Here is a 25719-nt window from a genome sequence, read left to right as displayed (position 1 = left end):
CAGGTGAGGGGTATTGGATGCCCGACCCTGGTTGTGAAGCTGTCTTTTCCTCCTAGCAATTCTAGCAAAATTATGGGAAGATCGGTTATATTCCCCTGCTCGCCCTTAGTTCTCACTGACCCTTTAGATCTGATTATTCATATTGTTTTTAATGACGGGAAAAAATCGTTAATGCTTTAAATAGTCTTCTCTATTGTCTCTTGAGTTTTCCTTTTTAAAATCCTATTAGATGTTGAAACTTCTGGCTCTTCCTCTTTGCCTCATCGTTTCCTTCTTGCTTTCTCTATCCGTGTTGTTTTCACTCTGCCCTCTGGGGAGATTTCACCTTTTATATTTTGTTTCTTTGACTGTTCTGTACCCATTCATTTATTTAGCCCATCTACTGAATTTCTTTTTCCAAGTGAATTAGCTTCCTGCTGGTAACAAATTACCACACGTTGTATGGCTTGAAGTAACACACATTTATTCTCGGTCTTACAGTCTTACAGTTCTGGAGGTCAGAAGTCTTAAATCAAGGTGTCGGTGTTCCTGGCTCTGGGGGAGAATCTATCGTCTCTTCCACCTTCTAGAGGCTGTCTTGTAGCCTTGGCTTGTGGCCCCTTTTTTATGTTCAAAGCCGGCAGTTTACGATCTTCAAAACTGTCTGACTTCTGCTTCCATTGAAGATATATCTCCTTCTCTGACTCTGACCCTCCCGCCTTCCTCTTATAAGGACCCTTACAAGTGATTACGTTGTGATAAAATTGGACTCGCCCTCATAATTCAGAGTTATCTTTCTGTCTCCAGACCTGTAATCACATCCTCAAATTCCCTTCTGCCATGTCAGGAAGAAATCTACAGGTCCTGGGGGATTAGGATGTAGACATCTTATGGGGTGGGGGTGAAATGGTTATTATTCTGCTTACCACCCCAATATTCTAATTTTTTAATTTTAAGATTGAATTTTACAAGTAATTAGATTCTTCATATCCCTTTGAGAATATGAATTAAGCTTTTACAAGTCTGCATGTGATGTCTCTGTTAATTCTCATCTCTTTGTATGTTTCTTGGCGTCTGGTATCTATTTTACGAAGCTGTCTCTCATCCGGCACTGGATGTTCGTGCCTCTGTGCACAGCTTTTTATGTGGGATTTCATGTCGGTTTGCCCATAGTGCTGTGTCTGTGCCTGCTGGGTCTACTGAGTGAGGTGCACCGGTTTCGGGTTTTGAGGGTGTTTGCACCCTCGGGGCACTGCCCCGACTTTGTGTTCAGGTCCCTGCGCTCACTACTCCTTCCTGGGGGCAGATGCCTCGGCCCCCAGGTGCTTGGTACAAACCCAGAATGGGTGGGGGGGACTCCCCTGGCCGCTCTTTTCCCAGAAGGCCAGCCGGTCACCCAGCTTCCAGTAGGCACGGATTCTGCTCTTCGGGCGTCTTCGGGGCCCAGTCTGGAGCATCCCTGTTTGGGAACCATTTTGAGTTTAATTTCTTGCATCCGCCACTTTCCCACTCTCAGAATATCCCTCGTGTTCTTCGTCATTTTTGGTCTGCCAGTGGTGTTCGTTCTTGTCTCCGAACTTCGCTTGGAAACTTAAAACATCCCTACTTTGTAATTGCCGGCGATTCGGCATTAAAGCCAGGCTGCAGCCTGCACTCAGTCTGCTGTATCAGCGCAGGCCTCTCTCGGGTTGTGCGGTGCCACACGTCCCCCTAGGCGCGTCTCTCTGCTGCTTGTTGCCCAATGCCTGGCGCGGCTCTAGGTGCTGAGTGGTGCAGGCCTACAGGACCTTGAGTGACCCCGTAAGAAAAGCATCCTTCTCTCACTCCTTGACACCAGTTGGTCTTCTTGTTTTGTTTTATTTTGTTAAAAAAAAAAAAAGGACCCCAAAGTGCAGCCGGTGCTCAACAAAACGGGGTCTTCTCACTGATGCAGCAGCCCAGGAGAACACTCTTAGATGGGCTGTGTTCGCGTCGTCGGCGGAGCCCCCCACCCCCGGGCTGGGCTGATGGCCTCTCCGCCAGCCTCACCGCGTGGCTTCCACACCGTCCTGGCCGTTGCCACGCCAGCCACCAGGCAGGGGAGAAGGAACAGGCTAGGCACTGCCTCTCGAGCCCGCGAGGCGGGAGTGACACACACACCCGCGGTCCCGGGAGGAGACCTGGGTCGGACGCCCGCGGGCGGTGGTGGAGCCGGCAGTGCGGTCTCTGGCTGGATAGCCACCCGGTTCCCATGGGAACATGCAGCAGACACTGGTCCCTGAGGGACGCGGGATTCTGAGGGCAGACACTGGTCCCTGAGGGACACGGGGGGACAGGCGTTGCCGGCACCCCGTCGCGTGGCCGTGGCAGAGGTCCCTTGATCAGACGCTGGTCCTGCTCTCGGGAAGGAGCAGGGGACCTCCTTGGCCCGGGCCCTGTGGTCCCGAGATCTGCCCTCTCCGGGGTCCTTCGTATCGTCCACACCCGCACTTCACGTCGGAAGCGGACTGAGGAGCCCGCCCCCTTGCAGAGTTGCGCTCCCTGTGCTTAGGGGCCTTGCGGGGGCCCTTCAGGCTTCAAGAGATGCAGACGTGTTCAGGTTCCACCTGCTCTCTTCCTCTCACGCTTGGTGCCTCCGGAAACTCTGCCTCCGGGCCGGTGACCACCCCTGCGGCCCTGCCCTAGACGTAGCTCTTCGGGCCACCTTCTTTCCTCCTCTTCTTGTCGAGCCTTTTTTTTTTTTTTTTTTTAATTGAAATTCAAGTTATTGATTGATTGAGCACTGCAGCACCGGTTTCAGGAGCAGAACCCAGTGATTCTTTGCTCCCATCCAACACCCAGTGGTCCTCCCAGCAAGCGCCCTCCTCAGCGCCCATCCCCCATCTGGCCCCTCCCCCCCTCCCCTCCCCTCCAGCAACCCCCAGTCTGGTCTCTGTATTTAAGAGTCTCTTAATGGTTTGCCTCCCTCTCTGTTTTTACCTTAGTTTTCCTTCCCTTTCCCTGTGTTTATCTGTTGTGTCTCTTAAATTCCACACAGGAGTGAGATCATATGATATTTGTTAAATCAAATTTCTTTGACTAATTTCACTTAGGATAATACACTCCAGTTCCATCCACGTTGTCGCAAACGGCCAGAGTTCATTCTTTTGGATTGCCGAGTAATATTTACATTGTATACATTTACCACGTCTTTATCCATTCATTTGTCGGTGGACATTCGGGCTCTTTCCATACTTTGGCTGTTGCCGATAGTGCTGCTATAAACATTGGGGTGCATGTGCTCCTTCGAACCAGCACACCTGTATCCCTTGGATAAATACCTAGTGGTGCAGTTGCTGGGTCGGAAGGTAGTTGTATTTGTAATTTTTTGAGGAACCTCCACGCTGTTCTCCAGAGCGGCTGCACCAGTTTGCATTCCCACCAACAGTGCGAGAGGGTTCCCGTTCCTCCACATCCTCTCCAGCCTCTGTAGTCTCCTGATGTGTTCATTTTAGCCACTCTGACACCGGTGTGAGGTGGTATCTGAGTGTGGTTTTGATTTGTAGTCCCCTGTTGATGAGTGATGTTGAGCATATTTTCACGTGTCTGTTAGCTCTCTGGGTGTCTTTGGAAAAGCATCTACCTATGAGCCCATTTTTTCACTGGATTATTTGTTTTTTGGGTCTTGAGTTTGGTAAGTGCTAGCTAGATTTTGGATACTAACCCTTTATCACACGTGCCGTTTGCAGATGTCTTCTCCGGTTCCGCTGGTTGCCCTTTAGCCTTTCTTAACCTGTGAAGGTTACCTTGAGGCTGTCTGAGTCAACAGGGGCCTGGGAGTAGGGAGGCAATACTTTTAACTTAATCCTTGCCGCAGAACTGGGTCCTTCATTTGGTTTAGAGAAGTCTCAGAGTGATTTGGGATAACACCTTGCTCATCAAGCAGTTAGCTTTTCTTTTTTTTTTTTTTTTTCAACGTTTATTTATTTTTGGGACAGAGAGAGACAGAGCATGAACGGGGGAGGGGCAGAGAGAGAGGGAGACACAGAATCGGAAACAGGCTCCAGGCTCCGAGCCGTCAGCCCAGAGCCCGACGCGGGGCTCGAACTCCCGGACCGCGAGATCGTGACCTGAGCTGAAGTCGGACGCCTGACCGACTGCGCCACCCAGGCGCCCCAAGCAGTTAGCTTTTCTAACGCACTGCAATCCAACCTCGGCTCTTTTCTCTCCTCCCTCTTACTTTTGCTTGCAAACCGGGCAGTTCTTGTTGTCTCTCTTACAGCAATTTGTGGCAGCACCACGGAGCGGCGAACACGCACTAGCGTTCTGTTTTGTCCATCTTTTTTCTTCCGAGCTGCTGGCACGTGATATGCTCTCCGGCTGGTCATAGGCCAAAGTGTCACCAGACACTTTGCCACGACCCGGCGAGGTCGTGGCTTCACGCCTGTAATACCCGCGTCTTCCCCATCACCTCCTGCCCGCAGAGTCGGCACCACGAGTCTCGTGGCGGCAAGACCCCACTTGTGGCACTGTGTTGTGTCAGTTAGGTAGTAGTTGCTGTTGTGTGGACACTCCAGGAAGCAGGTGTTCAAAAAAGGTAGAAATTCAGACTGGGAGCCCAGGCCAGAGATTCCCCTTTAGGAAACGAGCCCCACATGGCTCACGTCTCTTCCGCTCCCAGTCTGGCAGGAGCGGAGCCCGATGGCCTCACTTGGCTGCAGAGGCTGAGCTGGGGGCGGGGGGGGGGGGTGCGGGGAGAGTCACATCCTACCTGTATTGATATTCCTGGGGAAGAAGGGAAGAGTGGGTTTCGTGGTTAGCTCGTGGCTGGTACCACGCTCACCGACCACACACTTGTTGTGGAAGAAGACATCTGTTCTGTCTCGCTGACCTCCCTGTGGGTCCCACATGATTCATTTCTGTGAGAGTGTGGTCCCGCGTCCGTGCCCACGCTGCTTGTGGGAAGGCGCATTAAGGTAAGCGAGAGCTGGCAGATGTCTTCCGTCGGGGGCCGAGTGGTAAATACTTTAGGCTTCGTGGGCCGTACGGGCTCTGTTGTAACCACGTGACTTGGTTACAGTGGGAAGCGGCTGTAGACAGCGTGGAAATGAATGGGCAAGGCTGCGTTCCCTTAAAACACTATTTGGCCCGCAGGCTATCATCCGTCGACCCCTGGGGTGACTCACTGGGAGATCAATTTAGCGGTATCTATCAAAATTAATAAAAATGTTTATGCATTCTCAGTGGCTTCACGCCCGGACATGTGTCCTAAGGAAATAATTTAAGCAACAGCATATTCCCCGTTCTGTTACACCACTGTCTAGAGAAACAAAAAGTTATAAGTGAAAATAACCTAATGGCCAGCATTCATTTATATATATTTGTCTGTAATAGGGCAACGGTACGTCAGAGGGGTTGCTGTGCAGCCACTTAGACTTATTACTGTGGATGTTATGTAGATGCATAAGCCTGTGTATGGTCTGAAAATCGAGTGGAAAAGAGAGGCAGACTTGTAAGTGCCCTGCGATTGCAGTTCTGCAAATCGGTATCTGTGAAGACCAGGTCAGATGGTAGTAGGATCACGGACAACAGTGTCCTTTCTTTGCGAGATACTCTTTCGGTTGTGTTTTGAAAAGAACCTTCAAATAAGAACATTTGGATAAACCTCCAGGAAGCCCAGTGCCGGGTGTGAGGAGAGGGTCATGGGGACCATCAACGCGACTGCATCTGGCCCACGTGCTTCTCCTCCCCTTGGGCCGCGGCAGCCCCGGACCCTCATTGGCTCGGGACAGTCCCCGTAAACCGTCCCGAGACAGTCCCATCTCCGTCGCTCTAGTTCAGTTTGTAATAACGCCCCGCTTTTACTCTCGGGAGTTCTCCCGTTTGGATGACAATATATTGTTTCCCTAGTGTTTGTGGCTTTGCTTCTCTGCTTCTGGTCCAGAAACACTAGCTTCTGAATTCGTGTATTATTATAAGCCACTTCACAATTTCTGTTCGGAAAGAAGCGGGATATAAAAAACTAAAAACTTTGAAAGTGAGTCCGACCCCAGGCTGCCCATCACCCCCCTCCCCGCCCCCTGCACCGTATTGTGTCTGAGGGAAGCCCAGTTAGCAGGAGCCAGGGGCCAGCTCCCAGGATGCCATGCTGTCATTTGCCAGGAGAGAAAAGTCAGCTCTCCTTTGCGAGGGGGTGTCCTCGCCTACCTGGAGGATGCTAACTGGACCTCTCAGACTGACAGTGTGACAAGCACTGTACTCTGTGACAGTGAAGGTGGATTTTAACTAAAGCATCACTTAAGGCCATAAGAACGTGGCATTGGAGTGCCAGAAATATGCCAGGTATTGTTATTTGATGCTTTATATACAGAACTCACTTCATGAGCGTAACAACATTTCAAGGAAGTGGTAATAGTAGGAAATAAGAGAGTAACAAATACTAATATAACAACATAGCAGTTACGCTTCCTGAGTACTTACTGTGGGTCAGGTAGTGTACGAAATACTTCATACGCATTTCTTAGATTGTTGTTATGCACATTTTGCAGATGCGTAAGTGGAGGCTCAGAGGGGTTAAGTGAGCTCTTTCTCAAGGCCACAGAGCCAGTAAGTAGCAGTGCTGGGCACTTTCCCTCACAGATATTTCACTTTATATCATTAAGAAGGAATCCAGGGCAACGTTTAAAATGTCCAAGAGCATTGGGGATGATTTATTTCCAAGATTCTTGATCGCAGGGACCCTGCAGCCAGCAGGTGGTCGCACAGGGAGTTGGTCGTATGCATCTGGCCTGGAAGAAGAAAACGCGGATGGGACAGCGAGTTCCCTGGCTTTCTCGGCCAGCCTGTGCATGTCAGTGCTTTCGTCCCCTCCTTCTTGGCCAGTAGCTAGGCCCCTGGGCAGATTCAGTTGTTAGAAGGGCAGTGGTCGGCCAGAGACCAGACCGCAGATGTGCAAGAGATGGTCTCTGGAAGGCTCCGGGTCCAGCCGCCGGATTCTCGGGTGCTGCAGGCTCCGAGTGCCACCGTTCGACGCGTGCCTGTGCCTTCCCAGGCTGCCTCTCCGAAATCGCCCCTGGCAGGAGCCTGGGCCCCGGACTCCAGCATCGGGCTTCGGCGATTTGTGGGTGGAATCTGCGAGTGTAAGGGGGTCCTGTACTGTTTGTTTCTGGGGCACGGTCTCAAAAGAAAATGGCATTTTATAGCCTGTATCAATGGGAAATTACTTTCCATCAGGATTCTGGATGATTTGCACATAATGTTTATAAAGTGAAGGAAAAATGTCAAGCATTTCACTAACAATTTAAAGCGAAGCTCGCAGGACTCTGCCAGGAACGAATTCCAAGAACATTTTCTCCATCGTTTCTTTCTAAAGGAAAAGAGGGAGATGAAAAGGGCGCAGGTCAATTAGGCACAATCCATCGCGGGACTGAGACGGAATCTTTGATAACATCATTTCTCGCTGCTTAAGAGAAGGAATAGAATGAGCCAGGAATGGAGAAGGGGGAGGGGGATGGTGGTGGGAGTCACATGTTGAGATGATGAATTGCAGAGCCCCGCTGTCACCCTGGCTTGGAGAAGGCACCGCCCGGCCGAGCCCGTGAGTGCAGGGTCACGACGCTTCACCGGCACGTGCTGCCCCTGCATCCCCAAAGACACGAGGGGGCCAAGAAAGGTCTCCAGGCTGAAACATGTGCCTGGGTTGTTCCCAGTAAACCCTGGGTTTTGCAGAAAATAGTGTAGGAGTTTGTAACCTGTGCTCAAGCATCTTCCTGGCTCATTTTTACCGGGCCCCACGTTGTCACTTAGTGCGTTACAAAGTATAGGGGCGCCTGGGTGGCTCCGTCGGTTGAGCGTCTGACTTCGGCTCAGGTCGTGATCTCACGGTTCCCGAACTCGAGCCCCGCGTCGGGCTCTGTGCTGACAGCTCGGAGCCTGGAGCCTGCTTCGGGCTCTGCTTCTCCTCCTTTCTCTGCCCCTCCCCAACTTGTGCGCGCTCTCTCTCTTTCTCTCTCTCAAAAAAAAAAAAGCATTAAAAAAAATTTAATAACCCTCTAAGTTACAGTAATACTTGGCTGTCCTATCTGTTGGGTATACTTTCTTCAGTTTGTTGTTTTTTCTTCTAAGTTCTCTTTAACATAAAGGTAAGAACGGGGCGCCTGGGTGGCTCGGTCGGTTTAGCATCTGACTTCGGCTCAGGTCATGAGCTCGCGGTCCGTGAGTTCGAGCCCCGTGTTGGGCTCTGTGCTGACAGCTCAGAGCCTAGAGCCTGCTTCGTGGATTCTGTGTCTCCCTCTCTCTCTCTGCCTCCCCCCACTCCCCACCGCTCATCCTCTGTCTCTCTCCCTCTCTCTCTCAAAAATAAATAAAACAGGGGCACCTGGGTGGCTCGGTCGGTTGAGCGTCTGACTTCGGCTCAGGTCATGAGCTCGCGGTCCGTGAGATCGAGCCCCCACGTCGGGCTCTGTGCTGACAGCTCGGAGCCTGGAGCCTGCTTCCGATTCTGTGTCTCCCTCTCTGCTCCCTCCACCACTCATGCTCTTTCTCTCTGTCTGTCTCTCTTTCTCTCTCTCTCAAAAATAAGTAAAACATAAAAAAAAAAGACAAGGTATATTTTATGTTTTTTATCAACTCAATTATGTGTGGAGGGTTCCCCCTCCCACTTGGGTTCTTAAAGAGGGTGCCGCTTTATATATTCACGATTTAGGGTTAATATGCTCCGGCCTGAGATGGGCTGAGATCAGTGAACAAGTGTGGGCTGCGAGTGCATGCCGTAGGCATTTCAGAGCAAGGCAGAATAAATCTCTCAAAGGGCCTATGTGAAGACAGTCCAACTCCCTTCAGGTATAAAGGAGACTTTTATAAAGTTCTCGACGCTTCTCAGAGGGGCTCGGAAATCCTGTCTCGAGTCTGAGTCGCTCCCCCTGTTGGGGCAGAATCTCTGGGATTACGTTAGAAAATAAACATTTCTTCCAAAGTAAAGTGTGAGGCCTGAAACTCGAAGAAGACGAGCACTTTGCAAATAGAAATATGTGCTTTTTTTTTTTTAACCTAAATTTCCAAAGAGGAAATTAAAATGTCACTCAACAGCGACGGTGGTGATTGCTTCGTGGGCAGGTTGGTTTTTGCTTTTTCCTCTTTCCCTCCCACAATTTTTTGCTTGTTGCCCTCCCCACACATCCGTTTCTGTATACTATCAGCGGTGGGTCAGTCAGTGCTATCGACAGGAGAGAAATAAACAAGGAAGTGCAGGACTCCTGTATTGTAGCTCGGATCCATGAGCTGTGTGACTTTGGGTGAGTTTCTTAACATCTCTGGGCTGATTTGACCTTGTTCCTGAGTAAAATGATCGGCTATAACACCTTCCAAGTTTCTTTCCCAGCTCACTCTGTGGCTGTAGTAATTATCTTTTATGAGCACCTAACATTCTTAAAAACTTGAGAAGTGTACAGACTTGAACCTTTTTGTATGTTCTGTGTTTAAAAAATATTTCTTTAAAAAGGTGAAACTGAACCATGATTCTTATTGTTGATCAGCAGCCATCGATTCGAGAAAGGAGAAAAGCCCTTCTCTTATTTTTCCTCCGAAGGAAGCGTTAGAGGGAAGGGCTGTCTCCCTGCAGGGAACGGTTTCCTGTAATTCTTCGAAAAAGTCTATGAAAAGAGGTTTCCAAAAGCTGTAAGATGTAACTTGTAACTTAGTTGTGGCAAGTTTAAGACTACTTGGCTGAGATGGTGATACGATTCTATTATCTCAAATGCTGCATATTTAAAAATGTTGACATTTTGCAAGGTGTTTAAGCTAAATTTTAAAATGTCATTATCTAAATATTAATATAGGTACTTATATATTTTTAAATGTTTATTTATTTTGAGACAGAGGGCTGGTGAGCAAGCTGGGGAGGGACAGAGAGAGGCAGAGAGAGAGAGAGAGAGACAGAGAGAGAGAGAGAGAGAGAGAGAATCCCAAGCAGGCTCTGTGCTGTGAGCACAGAGCCCGACGTGGGGCTTGATCCCATGAACCACGAGATCGTGACCTCATGACCTGAGCCGAAATCAAGAGTCAGACACCCAACTGAGCTACCTAGGCACCCTGGTACTTACATTAAAAAAAAAAGTGTAGGGGCGCCTGGGTGGCGCAGTCGGTTAAGCGTCCGACTTCAGCCAGGTCACGATCTCGCGGTCCGTGAGTTCGAGCCCCACGTCAGGCTCTGGGCTGATGGCTCAGAGCCTGGAGCCTGTTTCCGATTCTGTGTCTCCCTCTCTCTCTGCCCCTCCCCCGTTCATGCTCTGTCTCTCTCTGTCTCAAAAATAAATAAAACGTTAAAAAAAAAAAAAAGTGTAGAAGTGGACTGTGTCCCGGGTGACACATAGGGCACCCGTGTAGCACAAATCCAGGGGACAGTACCTCGGAGTCCTGTCTGACGCCCCCTGGAATTATCCAGTGGGTGTGGCCCCAGGTGCAAATTCTAATGCCAGATTATGAGGATGAGACGCAGGGAAAGCGTAAGAAAACAGTGCCAGGCCGGTGAGAAGTGGCTGACACCGGACCTCCAGGACAGGTGCACAAAGCGGGGAGGTGAGTCTAGTCACGGGGACGCCATTGGGCAGTAGCCACTGCTTGGTGCCCGGGGCTGTGGGCCCAGAACAGCCAGCCTTTCTGATTTTTTCAAGAGAAGCCAGAAATCATATATTTATGAGCAATCTCCTGATTTAAAAAAAAAAAAATTTTTTTTTAACATTTATTTATTTTTGAGACAGACAGAGAGAGAGAGCATGAACAGGGGAGGGTCAGAGGAAGAGGGAGACATAGAATCTGAAACAGGCTCCAGGCTCTGAGCCGTCAGCACAGAGCCCGACGTGGGGCTCGAACCCACGGACCGCGAGATCGTGACCCGAGCTGAAGTCGGACGCTCAACCAACTGAGCCACCCAGGCGCCCCAATCAATCTCCTGATTTTTAAGTGTTGGCATCTAATCCATACTATACAAAGCGAGGAGCAGAGCAGAGGAAACACATCTGCAGGCTTGGCCCCGTGCCGGCGGCCAGGAAGCCACCTGTGATTAAGGCCACCGTTTGTTTTCTGCCTTCCCTTCACTCGGAGTGGCGAAGGGGACCCACAGACGCTGGGCCTGATGGTCACAGAGGGTCACCTCCCAGGCCTGGTTGTCACAGAGGGGCACCTCCCAGGAAGCTTCCATAAGTACAGGGGCCTCAACTTTCGAAATTACATCTCAGGACAAGCAAGGCTGTGCAGGGTGGAGGGCACACACTTTACTCGTCACACCGGGGTGTTGCAGTCTTCATCAGCTGGGGAGGACTGGTATTAAGGGTAAAAGAAATCACACATGCTCATTTTTATAGACGAGAGTAGAATCATGAAGCTTGAGTTCCGCTGACCAGCAGTTTCAACAAGTCCCATCTCCTGTGGATGAACACAGATGTCTTATTTCTAGAAAGACAGTTCATAGACTTCAGTAGATTTGTCTTAGTTAGCTGGGCATCTATCACAGAACACCACAGACCAGGGGCTCAACCAACACACTTATTTCCCACAGCATGGAGGCTTGAGGTCCAAGGTCAAGGTGCCAGCAGATTCCGTGGCCGGTGAGGGTCCGCTGCCTGGTTTGCAGACGGCTGTCTTCTTGTTGTGTCCCGACATGGTGGCTCGGTCCCATTCCTGCGGGTCCACCGTCGTGACCTAATCACCTCCCCAGAGTCCCACCTCCACTTACCACTGCACTGGGCACTAGGCTTCAGCGTATGCATTTGTTGGACATTCAGTCCGTAGCATCAACCACAGATTAAAGTTGAAAATCAGGGCCCAGAGGTGACCTAATCCAGAGCTAGAAACCAGGGATCTGAAGTCCCTGTCTAATTTATTACCAGCGGACAAAAATAGGATTTTTTAAAATTTTATTTTATTTATTTATATTTTTAATGTTTATCTTATCTTTTGAGGGAGAGAGAGAGACAGAGTGTGAGTGGGCGGGGGGGGGGGGGGTGCAGAGAGAGAGGGAGACACAGAATCCGAAGCAGGCTCCAGGCTCCGAGCCGTCAGCACAGAGCCCAATGCAGGGCTCGAACCTACGAGCTGTAAGATCATGAAGCCGGACATTCAGTCGACTGAGCCACCCAGGCGCCCCCAAAATAGTGTTTTAGAGATGCTAAACAAAATAGGTTTTGTGGTATTTATCATAATTCTGCTGTGTCTGGGTCAGCTAAAGGGAAAGTGTTTAGCTTCCAAGGAATTTTTCTACAAGTGCTTGAGATTTTAGACTGATTAAAAGAAAAAGAAATTATAACTTGCAATTCTAATTCAAAAGAGGTGGCATCTCCTGGGTTGAGTGTGGTGTCTGGCCCGGAGTGCCTGAGAAGGAGTCTGAACTGGAAATAAACTTGAAAGTTTGGAACTGGTCACGCGTCCCAGTCCGTCAAGAGCTGAGCTACCCCATCGTCCGATGGTGGGGGCACAGCCACATCTCAGGGAGGTCCTGGTGTGCAGCTGAAGCCCCCCAGAGGGGGTAAAGGGTCCCCCATTCCTGCCCATTGACAGGAAACTCCCTCTCTGCCCCTTAGCGGCCCCACCAGTAGTGTTGGTGATACGGAAACACCTCTGAGTTTCCAGACTTAAGACCAGGAAGGCGGCAGAAGCTGAGCCCGCCTGGCTGCGATGGGTGTCCCCTGCAGTCCTCACTGTCAGATGGGCTCCGGAGCCACAGAAGTGCCCAGACCCTGGCTCTCACCCCATGCCTCTGGGTCTCGGTTTCACGCTCAGAAGGATGGGAATTAGCACCCTGACCGCACAGGTTTATTTGAAGCTTGTGTAAATCGAGGTGCTGGGCATGCGTAGGGCTGCAGAGTAGGAGCCCACGACCCAGTGGCTGTTGATGTCACCTAATGGTCCTCTGATTTCCTAGCCTACAGCAGACTGGAAGCAGCAGATTAGAGAGGCCAAGGGACAGCTTCGGGAAGGCCCACTCACGGCAGGACAGTGACGGGTCGCGGCCCGACCACAAGGGAGGCAAGAGAGAGACTAAAAAAAAAAGCAGGAACAAAACACTCCAAAGGCACAGAAGTCTGGGGCATTTACTAAAAGACAAAGAACCCTCCTCAGGTCAGTAGCTTCTGGTAGATGGATCGTTGGCCAGTAGGCGCTCACATCGGCAGCTGGTGTGCGAATCACTTCTCTCTCCCTCCCCTTTCCCCTCCAAACTATAGGAGTTGGGGGGTGGGGTCGTAGCTTGCCTTGCAGTTAGTTGGGGTGCTCTGCGGGGGGGGGGGGGTTTCCGGGTAACGGGATCCCCAGAGTCGGGCCAGCAGAGGAGAGAGCAGTGGGGGCCTCTGAGGGTCTGAAAACAACCCAAGTTTAAATGCGGCCCAAGATGGCGATGTTTTCGTGCCGCGGAGAGAAGGATGCCCCCCGCCCCGCTGACCGCTCGCTCGCTCCCCGTCCCCCTCCACCGCCGGCAGCGGCAGGGGCAGAGACACGGCCCTTGAGGGCAGGCCGGCAGATCCTGGCATGTGAGCAGGCCCGGCTGCAGAATGCCAGGGACATCTGACGCCACGTCCACTCTGGTGGCTGTTTGTTTGGTTTTTTAACTGAAGCCTGAGCTGCTCACTGAGAAGCAGAGGCTCAGGCGGAGGCAAGCGGGACAGAGAGTAAGTACCCAAAGGACGTCCTTTGAGCATGACTGGCAAGGCGAGGTGGGACCTGGGTGGGCCTCGGAGGACCAGGGAGGGGTTTAGGGGGGACCGCTCCCCAGAGGGCATCCCGGGGCCTCGGAGCTCCCCCGAGCGCGCCAGGCCGAGGACACGTGGGCTCACCGAGCCCAACGGATGGACCCCGCCCTCCCCGCACCCCAGCTTGGGGTTGGCTCAGAAATGAGGTGGGGATGGACCCACCAGCTGATGACTTTCGGATCGAGGGTGGGCTCTGGACCCAGATGGAGGCGTGCCGTGTTGAACCTCTGTATGCCTTGGTTTCTCCATCCATCCCGCTGGGGGAAGTAATGGAACCAAAGTGGGCCCACTGGTACCAGCGAGGCACTCGGAATATTGCCCTGGCCCGTGGTAAACACGTGTCACCCCTGTCGCCGACTGGGGCTGAGGACCAGGGAACCACCACTGGAGTAAGATGTGCCGGGCACCTCTGTGTGAGTCGCCCTCTGCGGCAGGGACTTGGGGGCACGAAGGGCTGGCTGGGGGAAGGGTGCTCCCTGGAATTTTACCGTTGTTAAAATAATAAGGGGGACCCAATATTGTTAGGAACTAGGCCAAATTATTGCCTAGAGGGAGGGAAACTTATTTTAGGGAGAACAGGAGCTCCCCACCTGTCGTGTGCTGCCGATAGGGTACTTACTGACCAGCCACCTTGAAGCTCTCGTGTTCCAGCCTCCTTTGTTTCTTTTTCTCCTAATGGTGTGGATCAGGACGGGAATAATAAATATTTAACAGGGATACTCCCTTTTCTCTGTTAAAATAATCTTTGTTTCAGGGCTTTAACAAGGAAGACTGTGTTTTTCCCACCTCTGCTCTCGTGTTACGTTAAGCCAGGTCTCAGGAGTAAGAGAAAATAAACACAGGCCACGGGGCCAGGGCGGGGGTGGGGGGAAGGCTGGGCGGTGGGGGGCTGGGGGGTCAGCTGCCTGCTATGCAGCACACGCGTGCACATCGGCCGGCGAGGTACGCGAGAGCAGCTCCCCGCGGGTCCGGGGCCACTGCTGCGTGTGGGACAGCCGGCAGGTGGGCGTGGTCGAGGAGCACCAGTTGCCAGACTCCAGGGGACAAAAGGCACACGTCGTCCCCCGAGGATGGGACGCTGGGTACGACCCATCTTTTCTCACGCGAAGGTTTCGGCAAAGGTGCCGGCTTCTGACTGTGGGAAGTTGGGCATTCGGGCACCTTGCGGACGTTTGTGGCCGGTCCCGTTTGGGAGACCCCACTGAGGAAACGTGGTCTGTTCTGCCCGGGCCTTTGGGCTCCAGCCCTGGTGATTCTGACTCCTCTTTTGTGGAGAGGGAAAATTCATACATTATCACTTAGGTGGGCAGAAACTTTTATTTCTCTTTAAGTGAACTGAACTTGCCTCCATTTAGACCAGTGGCGGAAACAAGTTAATCTTTTTTCCATTTCTACTGTTGGCCAAAAAAAAAAAAAAAAATTAATCTTTTTTCCATCTCTTCTAATGGTGGAAAAAAACATAATCTTGCCATTTCAAGGTAACTCGGTCTCTTTCAATAGAAAGTAGACTATCCACTTATTACTTGGTCAATTTAGGACTTAAATTCACTTTAAGTCCCTGTCAGGGCTCTTGGTTTTCCTCACCGGCCCTCTTCTCCCCACATCTCGACCCCAAGATGTGGCCCGGATGCCAGGGGAAGGTCACTGGACATCGTGGTGGCCGGCGAGGAGCTTGTCTGGGCCTGACCTGCTCGCACTGTTGAGATGACTTATCACTACAGGCCCGGGCCTGGCTCTGTGGTCCAAGCCTCCAGCTCTGCCTTGTGGGGTCTCTGCATCCTGTGTGCCCACCCCCAGGCCGCGCCCGGTCCAGCTGCCCCCCCCCAGCACCTCCTTGCTTCCGGGGGGACTTGAGATTTGTTCGCGGGTCACAGGGAGCCAGAGGTGGCTTAATTACACCACCCCACCGTTACCACTGTTTGGCCCCCCCACCCCCTGTGGGGCTAGAACACTTGGGGGGGGGGTGCCCACCTTCTCCCAGAATTCCAGTGGGAAGTGGGGCCCAAGACCACCACCGCCTGCCCTGGATGGAATCTGGGGAGCATTTCAGCCTTCTTGCCCAGCCTCTTCTCCCTCCGGCCTCTGGAAAGAGCTTGTGTATCCCCTCTGGGTGGCAGGGAATAGCCCTTCCCTCTTCGCGGCTTGTAATAGGATCTCCTTGCTCTGAGTTCTTCACATCCTGGTTCCTTGGACCCCAGGAGTCAGCCTATCTGGCTGTCGGTCTCTCTCTCTGCCTCTTAAATCTCAGAAAAGCCTACCTGGCGCCGGCATGAAAGCCGTTGCCCGCTGTTCCATAGCTGAAGTGGCATTATTTTGCAACTTAGAACTTGCCACATCGACTGCACTGTCCACGTGTGGGCTCTCCCCTTTCCATCAAGTTAGGGAGGCCACCGCCCCTTGGATGAAGGGCCCCAGACCGCGGACGCGAGCCAGCATGACAAGTGCGTGGGACGATGCTCCAGAATATCGTCTGCTGCTTGTGTCAATCAGGACGGCCAGCCCAGCTCTAGCCAGAAGGTGTGGATTTACCTGGTGCCCACACTGCCGGAAGTGTGTTCGGGGCCGGGGGCGGCGTGGAGCTGGCCGGAGAGAGCCAGGTGTTCAGGCCTCACCTGAGCCAGGGAACTGGTGTCCAGGGGTCTCTCCACTCAGTGGTCTCAGCAGAGACGCCCTGTTTGGGGCTCATCTGCTGATGGAGTGTGATAGGCGTGCTGGTCGCTCTCCAGCTCTTAGAAAATCTAAGTGGGCAGCGTGGCAACGGCCCCTTGCCTAGAATAAATGAGGTGAGAAGTGAGTAATGTGTCTTTCCCCCGATGTGTTCGGTGTGTGTGCTGGGAGTGCACGCGTCTACACATGCAGCTGGTGGTCGGGGTCAGCGCGTGCCTGCAGTTTAGCATTTATTTTAGTCGTTGCAGGTAGCTTGCAGAGTAAATGGGAGGAAAAAATACATACACTTAGACCCGTGGTCAGGGTGGTAGCTTATAAAATGGCTTGGCAACCCTGAGTAGCGTCCTGGATCACGTAGGAGGTGACGTCAGTCGGGTAGGTCACAGGCTGGGGTCTGGAGCCCTGGCGTCTGGCCCTGGCGCTGCCATTAGCCCCGGGGCCAGCCTGTTGTTACCTCTTAGAGGCATCACTGTCTCTCCTTCACAAAGAGAAGGGTCCATGGGAGGACCACCAAAATACCTTTCTAGCGCTGACGTTTCGCGTTCAAGGAAGTGCTTCCCGAGCCTACCTTGTGGTTTGGCAGCTGCCTCCGGCTCCCTCTTTATTGCACTGGTAGAGTGTTGGAAATGCTAAGAGGACGGTAATCACCTTCATAGACCACATTAAAGCACGTATCCATTAATAAAGTTGACTGTGACTCAACGGCCCAAGTTGCCATAGATTTTCGGTGCCCCAGCTCACCAGCCAGGCTTTGCGTTTCCAGAGGAGAATGAAAGTTCTGCGGGCAAAACACTCCATTTCCCAGTGCTTTGAAGTCATTGCATGTTATCCTGTTCAAATTCAAGACGATGAGCCGGGCCTCCACATTGAAATCCTCCCACCGCCATCATTGTGACAAAAGTTGGGGTGGCATGGAGGTCTGTCGTGGAAGGAGCCATCAGAAAGCTAGAAACATCAAGTACATTCTAGAGACCGTAGTGCAGGTGCACCCAGATGCTACAAGGCTGGTCTACGTGTAAGTCACCATGGGAAGAAGCTTCCTATCTGGAGAGGGAGAAGAGGATCCCGCTCCCTACCATGACCACTTTCCCTTTCCCCACCGGCTGAAATGCCATGACACTCCCAAGCTCTGGTTGACAAAAGCAGAGGGAGAGGGGAGGGCCATTAGGCTGATGATTTTCAGCCTCCTTTGGACATTGGAATCCCCTGAGAAATTTTAAGAAGCCCTGATGTCCAGGCCCCACTGTCAGAGCTTCTGACTTAATCGGCCTGGGGTTCAGAGGGGCTGTGGGCATCCTAACGTGCCGCCGTATCGAGAGCTGCGGTAACAGGAAGGCAGTGGGGTCCTGCTGAAGGAGGGCCGCGCCACCAGCCAGAGAAACGGGCAGCGCACGGTGAATTTGCTGCCTGGGACAGAGGGGCTTCTCATTTGGCCAGACACAGAAGTACCCAAATCTATGTTCTCTTTATGTGGACATAAAAGATTCGGTGAGGAAGGAACACAGTCGAGGCAGAAGTTGCCTCGACTCTCAGTTGAAGTTAGAGAAAGAAAACTGTTTCCTGATTATGGAAAAAAGGAAATCAAAACAGAAAGCATAAAAGAGGGTGGCAGAAGTGAGACGATCTAGGCAGATATTTCCGTCACGTGCAGGGGTCAAGCTCTTGTGAAAGGACACAGACTGTGAATCCGGTGTGGTCTTGTCCTGGGACACTGCCTCCCGCCTTTGCAGACCTCCCTCTGCCCCTGTGACAAAAGGAAGCCGTGAGGAGTCGGCTGTCGATGGTGTGGAGTCCTCCCTGGTCTCCTTCTGGATGGCCTGCTCTGTCTTCTGGCGGTGGTCTCTGTCCACGGGGTGGTTACCATGTACACGGGGCGCGTGGTTTTCCCGGGGTGGGGCTCAGCTTCCTTCCAGTTCGTTCTTCACGGGGACAGTCACATCTGCTCTGCGTCCACCAGTGGTCCGTGAGCTTGACCCTCTGGTCAGGCGTCACCTCCCCTGGCCGGGGCAACCTCTCCGCTCCTGCTCACCCCCTTGGCTCAGCTCCTCCACAGGGAATCACGAGACTGGCTGAGGCCACGCGTCCCGTTAGAGGCTGTCGTGCCCTGGAGTGGGGCCACACACCTCCTTTGTGGACACTCTTATGTTACTGTCACAAACTATCCAAGAAAGCATTCTATGTTCAGAAACCCATTAGCCTAGATCATTGGGGGCAAACGTTTTCAAACATTCAAGACTGAATATTTTGGAGAATAGAAAACAAGTTTCTGGCATGTTCTGATACCAAAACCTGACGAGAATGGAAAAGGAGAGTAATTTCGCTTTTGAAGAGAGATGCGAAAATCTTAGTTAACAAACCCGGTCTCTCTGTCGGATGGAAGTTTAACACACGTGTAAGTGGTTCTTTTAGGGAACACAGATCATCGCTCATTAGAAGACCTCCTAAAACTAGTCTTAATACTTAAAAAAATATCCAGTTGCAATCAAAATGCAGTTCTTAAAAAGTTATCTCTCTGCCCAGCGTGGGGCCTGAACTCATGACCCTGAGATCGAGAGCCACATGCCGTACCGACTGAGCCAGCCAGGTGCCCCCAAAGTGGGATTTTTATTGGGGGGACAACACTCAATACATTGATACTTAAGTTTGCCTGGTTGAATGATTTCATGAGAATAGGAGATTTTGAAAGATTAGAAAGCGATGAGGAATTTACCTTATTAGTAATTAACGTTTACTTGAAAGCCACAACATTTAAAATGATGCGTCGTTGCAGGTGCCTAAATCGATCAATGGGAAAAAAATAGAAAATCCTGAAATACATCCAAGTGCACGTGATAATTAAATATATGGTAAAGGTAAAATATTTGAAGTCAGTAGAGGAAGAAAGGATCATTTAATAAGTTGTGTTGAGATAACCCTTGAGCATTGTTAAAAGTAAGTAACACCTCTATTAGCCAAAATTCAATGGAGTTAAGAGTAAACATTTTCACGTGAAAAAGTTAAATCATTGCTGGGATTAATTTAGTTGAATATGTACATACGAACGTGGAGGAGGAACCTGGGATGCAAAGGTTGATGAACTTGACCTGTATGTATGCCAAAACCAAACAGACCCCCTTCCCTGCCCCACCCTCAGGACACATTCCAGAACAGATTGAAGAAAGCCTGATACACTGGGAATAATGCTCACAGCAAAATGACAAAGTATAGTAATTAGTATAGTATAGTATAAAAGGGGGCTCCTAAAACTTTTAAGACTAAAAAACAATAGACAAATAAATTGAAGAAAGGGGGAAAGAGGAAGGAAGGACCTTAACTATCCAGCAATAGGAGGTTAGTTAAAGAAGTCATGTCATTGGGGCACCTGGGTGGTTGGTTAAGCCAGTGGGTTGAGCGTCCAACTTTGGCTCAGGTCATGATCTCCTGGTTCGTGGGTTTGAGCCCCGAGTCGGGCTCTGTGCTAACAGCTCAGAGCCTGGAACCTGCTTCAGATTCTGTGTCTCCTTCTCTCTCTCCCCCTCCCCCATTCACGCTCTGTCTCTCTGCCTTTCAAAAATGAATAAATGCTAAAAAAAAATTTTAAAAAAAACTTAAAAAAAAATCGGGACACCTGGGTGGCTCAGTCGGTTGAGCATCCCAACTTCGGCTCATGTCGTCATCTCGTGGTTCGTGGGTTCGAGCCCTGCGTCGGGCTCTGTGCTGACAGCTCAGAGCCTGGAGCCTGCTTGGGATTCTGTGTCTCCCTCTCTCTCTGCCCCTCCCCAGCTCACACTCTGTCTTTCTCTCTTTCTCTCAAAAATAAACATTAAAAAAAAAAATCATGTCATACTGATGTAGTTGACAACTGCTCAGCAATTAAAAGTAATCTGGAGAAAAAAGTCACAATAATACGTATAGGAATGTTCTTTCATGAACATATTTATGTAAATACATATGCAAATATATTCATAAACACATCTGGAAGCTTCTCCACCAAAACGTTAAATCTCACATTGGTTATTTCTGGGTTAGTGGGTTACAGCTGACTTTCCTCGATTTTGCATATTCTTCTCCCTCCTTCCCTCCCTCCCTCCTTCCTTTTCTTCTTCCTTTCTTCCCATTGCCATGTTTTAGTTTAGAAATTAAAAAATAACTATTTGAAAACCGTTATCCCGAGAACTTCCTATAATCAGCCCAGCACGTCAGGCTGGTCTGTGAAAAGTCTACCTGTTCTCTCCAGCATCACATCCTGCGTCATTCCGTGTCCCGGTCACCAGCTCCGAGAAGATGTCCCGACCACACAGGCCTTTTCTGCTTCTTCCTTCTCTGAGCTTCTGAGCTATAAGTGACTCACCACCTCATCTTTGTCCTTCAAATGTTGCACGTGTATTGTCCGACCTTCACAAAGAAACCATAAGCTCCCTGAGGGCAGGGGTTGGGTCTTGTAGTTCTGTGTCTCCCTCGGGCTCCAGGCAGAACCAAGGAGCTGCTTCAGGAAGGTAGGCCGGGCCTGACTCCTCTGGATGGGGGTACCCAGGGGAGAAGCCGTGGGCCCAGGAGGTCTGCGAGGGCGTCATCTAGTGAGGGGCAGCCGGGACAGACCCCAGGAGCGCAGCATCGGTGGGCCGGGCTGAGCCAGCCTTTTGGGGAAGAAGGCAGACGACCTGGTGTTCATGACCCCTCCAGCTCTCCACCTTCCCCCTTCTCCAAAGATCATGTGTCCCATTAACCTGTACTTTTTGTCTCCGTATGACGTGGACAGGTTCTAACGTTCCCATGGACCAGCCCTGCTGTCGTGGTCTCTATGATTTTGAGCCAGAGAACCAAGGAGAACTAGGATTTAAAGAAGGAGACATCATTACATTAACCAATCAGATAGATGAAAATTGGTATGAGGGAATGCTCCACGGGGAATCTGGATTCTTCCCCATTAATTATGTCGAAGTGATCGTGCCTTTACCTCAGTAAACGTGTCACTCAAACTTTGGACCTACTTTCATAACTGAAATGAATTCACACCAGTGTTCTCTCCGTGTGGCGTTCTGTGACATCCTCGCTCTTTGACCCACCTAATGACTTTTGTATGTGTGTTCTCTTTATCATGTATTTTGTATCAATTTAATTTGTATAAATGATTTTCTTGTCTTAGCTACACGAAAATATACTTTCCTTTTTCGCTTAGTGTTCTAAAAGTCTTCGGTTGAATAAATGGCCGTGCTTCTCGTCGCTAAGAATAAACCACACCCATTGCAGTTATGTTAACGAATTGCCTATATTCCTCAGCTGCAACGGAATGCAAAATTTGAAACTTAAGAAATGCTAAATATTTTGTTTCCTGACGTTACTGATGTCATCTGGTCTTTCCTTTCCTCCTGTTTTAGCTGACCTGTGAATAGCCCAATAAATATGACACACCGTGTTGGCAAAAGGCCGTGGTTATTCTTAATGTTGAATCGGCTTTCAAGCGTGGCTGGCGGTCCAGCTGTAAACTCCCCCTGTGCCCCGTGGCTGACCGGGGGGCGCCGGCGGGGGGGGGGGGGGCGGTGGGCGCAGTGTGGATGTGTGCATGCTTCTTCCAGACTAAGTCCGCAGGTCTGAGAGGGGGCTTTCACTGTCCCCCTGATTCAAACACAGCACACCCTCCTTCCAGTTCAGGGATACGGGACTTTTCCATGCACTGTCAAGTTTATATATAATAGAACCTAACACAAGCTTCTGCGGCTGCCAAATATCGGGTAGGTTTTTCAAGCAGGTCCCGTTGGAATGCTCTGGAAGGAGAATGGGGAGTTGGGTTGAGTGCCAGTAACAAGATTGCATAGTTTCAGAGAACCAGCCCCTGGCCTCACCCAGGGTATGCACTCGTCACGTACTTTGATCCAGGGGCGGCCACAGCTGTCCTGGGGGAGGGGGCAGGTATCCTTTCTCCTGCAGAGAAGGAGGCTCATTGGATGGCTTGCCCCGGATCAAACAACAGCGGTGTGAGAGGCAGAGTTTGAACTCAGATTATTCACTGAACCCCACGACTCACTGAAGTGCTCACCCCAGCCTTTTGCAGAGGCCAGGTTGGTCTAAGGTGACCAAAAGCAGATTTCTCAGTCTTCTGAGTCCGTGGTACAACAGAAAATTCCCAACATCCAGGATACTTTTCCTCCTTTCTTTTCCTACCAGTCCCTCTCCCCCACACCTTCTCTAAAACAGTTGTATCTATAGTGTCTGTAATAAAATAATGGTAACGGCTTTTATTGAGTGCTTACTATGGGCCAGGTGCTACTCTAAGCATTTAAATGAATGAAGTCACTTAATTTTCATAACAGTCCGTTTTGCAGGTAAAAGAACGGAGATGTGGCAAGGCGAGGTAATCTGTCCATAGTCACACAGTCTTTATGAAATGCCACAGCTGGGCTGCTAACCTAGGGAGTCTCCTTGCCTCTCCTGTGCTCCTCACCCCTGCCCACACCGCCTCTCCGACCGTGCATTTTCCCACATACGCTCACAAAGGAGCTTTCTGTACCCCATCAACTTTTCTTTTCCAGGTGCCATATGTGAAATGTATCACGCAGAAGGAGAAGTCCAGAGCCATTCTCAATGCCTGTACTGTGCTTTGGCCTCTTGTTTGGGAAATAGGAATTGCAGCTACCTGAGAGCTGCAGACTGGGGGGCTCTTGTGAGGCTCCAGTAAATGGCTCCCCTCTTCCCCTTCTGAGTTCTACAGAAGCTGGGGCGTTAGTCAAGGGGGAAAGCAGATGAGAACCAGTATGTAATTTGCATTGTAAAGGCCGTGTCAGAAGATGTAGCCGAGGATGAGAGCAAAGCATCTGCTAACTGAGCCCCGAAGGAGTCAGACACACCTGGTCTGGGGGGAGGTGGACCGTCCTTACCTCCTCTTACGGCGACAGAGCCTTTAACACCGAGCTTACTGCAGAGCTGGCAGCAATCAAGAATGCACGTTCCCGGGCGCCCAGGCCGCTCAGTCAGTTCAGCGTCCGACTTCGGCTCAGGTCGTGATCTCGCGGTCCGTGGGTTCGAGCCCCGCATCGGGCTCTGTGCTGACCGCTCGGAGCCTGGAGCCTGCTTCAGATTCTGTGTCTTCCTCTCTCTCTGCCCCTCCCCTGCTCATGCTCTGTCTCTGTCTCTGTCTCTCTCTCAAAAATAAATAAACATTAAAAAAAAAAAGAATGCACGTTCCCTGCCTGCAGGCCAGCTTCCAGGGAGATGGGGGCGGGGGGGGCTATGATACTCGTGCCCAGTTGCTAACCTGAACTCAGTTCACTTCCTCAACTAGCTAGGGCTACTTGGAGAAAATCCCTCCTCATGGAAACTGGGAGAATGGGAAAAAGGTATTGCCCTCTAACTCTGGGGAATGGGGATGGGAGCAGACCTCAAAGAAAACTCAAGTTGAGGTCCAGACCCACCTATACGAAAGGGAAAAGGGAGACATGTGGAAGAAATACCCTTTATAACTTCTTTAAAAATGAGTGTATATCCGTGCAATAAGGCAAGGAAAACAAAAAAGTGGCCTAAAGATTGAAAAGTAAGAAACACAACTGTCTTTATTTGCAGAAAACAAGATTGAATATGTAGACAATTATTAAAGAAGCTATAAAAAATCTAGAATATGTATATATACTAATGTATATACTAGTATATATGCTAATGTTATATATATATATATATATACACACACACACACACACTGTAAGTTTGTCAAGATCCTGAGATAGTATACAAAAACCAATTATGTTTCTATATACTGGAAACAATTATTAAATATCAAATTAATCGTATAATAGTGAAAGGCAATGTCATTTGTAATAGCAGCAGAAAGTACAAAATACTTAGAAAATATCTGAGCGAAAGATAAGCAAGACCTTGGCCCTGAGAACTACATAGCTTTGCATATAAAAATCGAAGACCTAATAAATGGAGAGAGATACTCAGTATTGTGAGAATGTTCTCCCCAAAGTGATCTATAAATTCAATGCGATTCTAATCAAAACCCCAACAGGCTTTTTGTTTAACTAGCTTCTAGATTCTAGAATTATATGGAAATGCAGTTAGCAAAACAGTATGGGATTAGCACAAGTTTGGGGAAGTAGGTCAATGGAACAGATCAAAACGTCTAGAAATAGGCTGTTGTAAATATATGGTCAATGTATTCTCAACAAAGGTGTTGAGATAATGCAGTGGGGAAAGCAAATCTCTTTTCAACAAAGTAAAAGAAACTTTGATCCTTACCTCACACCGTACATTAAAATCAGTTTTAAATGGGTCATAGACCTAACCATAAAAGCTAAGACCTTGAAGCTTTTACAAGAACACATAGGAAAAGGTCTTCATAACATAACCTTGAGGTAGGCATAATTTCTTAGGACACAAAAAGCACTAGCCCCAAAAGACAAAATTGATAACTTAGACTTCATTAAAATTAAACATTTCTGTTCATCTAAGGACAGCATAAAAAAATAATAAAAAGACAAACCATAGGTGAAAGGATTCACAGAATGTATCTGGAAGAAAAAAAATCACAATTCATATCTCTCGACTATAGACGTATGCACAGAATATGTGAAGAATTCTCAAAATTCAATAATAAATAACTAAGAAGCCCAGAGATTTGAAGACACACTTCACAAAACAAGCTATACAAATGCCCAATAAACACATGAAAAGATGCTCAAATCATTGGTCGTTATCAGGGACTGGTCCTTGGGTGGTACCAAAGAGGCTTGGAATTATAGCATACTACATAAGATACCTCCCAGCAAATAGCAAATTTGTAGCAAATAGGTTCTAGTGGTCATTACTGAAAAAGAAACAGTAGTTTAGAGCTGCATACCTACAGGAACATAGGCAAAGGGCAGGGACTGTTGTGTCCTAAGGTTTCTAAATACCTGCCCAAGGTGATACCATCCATAGACGTAAGAGTGGAGCCACTGAAGATAGGCTGAGCGATAGAGTCGTCCAGAATGTTGAAGAAACTCCCACTGAAGTCTACATCACTGGCACAACAGCAGAAACTGACTAGACATATATTTTAAATATTAAGAAAAGTAGAGATTCTGGGTGGCTCAGTTGGTTGAGCATCAGTCAGACTCTTGGTTTTGGCTCAGGTCATGATCTCATGGTTCGTGAGTTCAAGCCCCGTGGTGGGCTCCACGCTGAAGGTGTGGGGCCGGCTTGGGATTCTCAGTCTCTCTCTGCCCCTTTCCCCCACTCTCTGAAAATAAATAAACTTTTTTTTTAAATTTTTTTTCAACGTTATTTATTTATTTTTGGGACAGAGAGAGAGCATGAACGGGGGAGGGGCAGAGAGAGAGGGAGACACAGAATCGGAAACAGGCTCCAGGCTCCGAGCCATCAGCCCAGAGCCTGACGCGGGGCTCGAACTCACGGACCGCGA

The 25719-nt window shown here is 49.9% G+C and overlaps 1 protein-coding gene and 1 long non-coding RNA gene across 11 annotated transcripts in view; one reads left to right on the top strand and one right to left on the bottom strand.

Annotated features, from left to right (window-relative positions):
- SH3GL3 (SH3 domain containing GRB2 like 3, endophilin A3) overlaps positions 1-23273 on the top strand; it is a 137480-nt gene extending 114207 nt beyond the window's left edge. For 6 of the 10 annotated variants that reach the window (XM_023254841.2, XM_023254844.2, XM_045058734.1 and 3 more), the window contains one exon: positions 21082-21747. In XM_023254841.2, the coding sequence (XP_023110609.1) occupies positions 21082-21287 (206 nt within the window). In that variant the 3' untranslated portion in view covers positions 21288-21747. Of the gene's footprint in view, positions 1-12853; positions 13055-21081; positions 21748-22852; positions 23052-23094 lie in introns of those variants that run through there. The other 4 variants (XR_006598794.1, XM_045058735.1, XM_023254842.2 and 1 more) reach the window with 4 other exon arrangements.
- LOC109500469 lies at positions 20241-23334 on the bottom strand. The gene is made up of 2 exons (XR_002158023.3): positions 23198-23334; positions 20241-22087 (listed from the first exon to the last, which is right to left on the bottom strand). It is a non-coding gene; the product is annotated as an uncharacterized LOC109500469 (long non-coding RNA).
- Positions 23335-25719: the final 2385 nt, after the last annotated feature.

This window comes from Felis catus, chromosome B3 (assembly GCF_018350175.1).
Source record: "Felis catus isolate Fca126 chromosome B3, F.catus_Fca126_mat1.0, whole genome shotgun sequence".
NCBI lineage: Eukaryota > Metazoa > Chordata > Mammalia > Carnivora > Felidae > Felis > Felis catus.
This window is presented reverse-complemented; position numbering and strand designations above follow the sequence as displayed.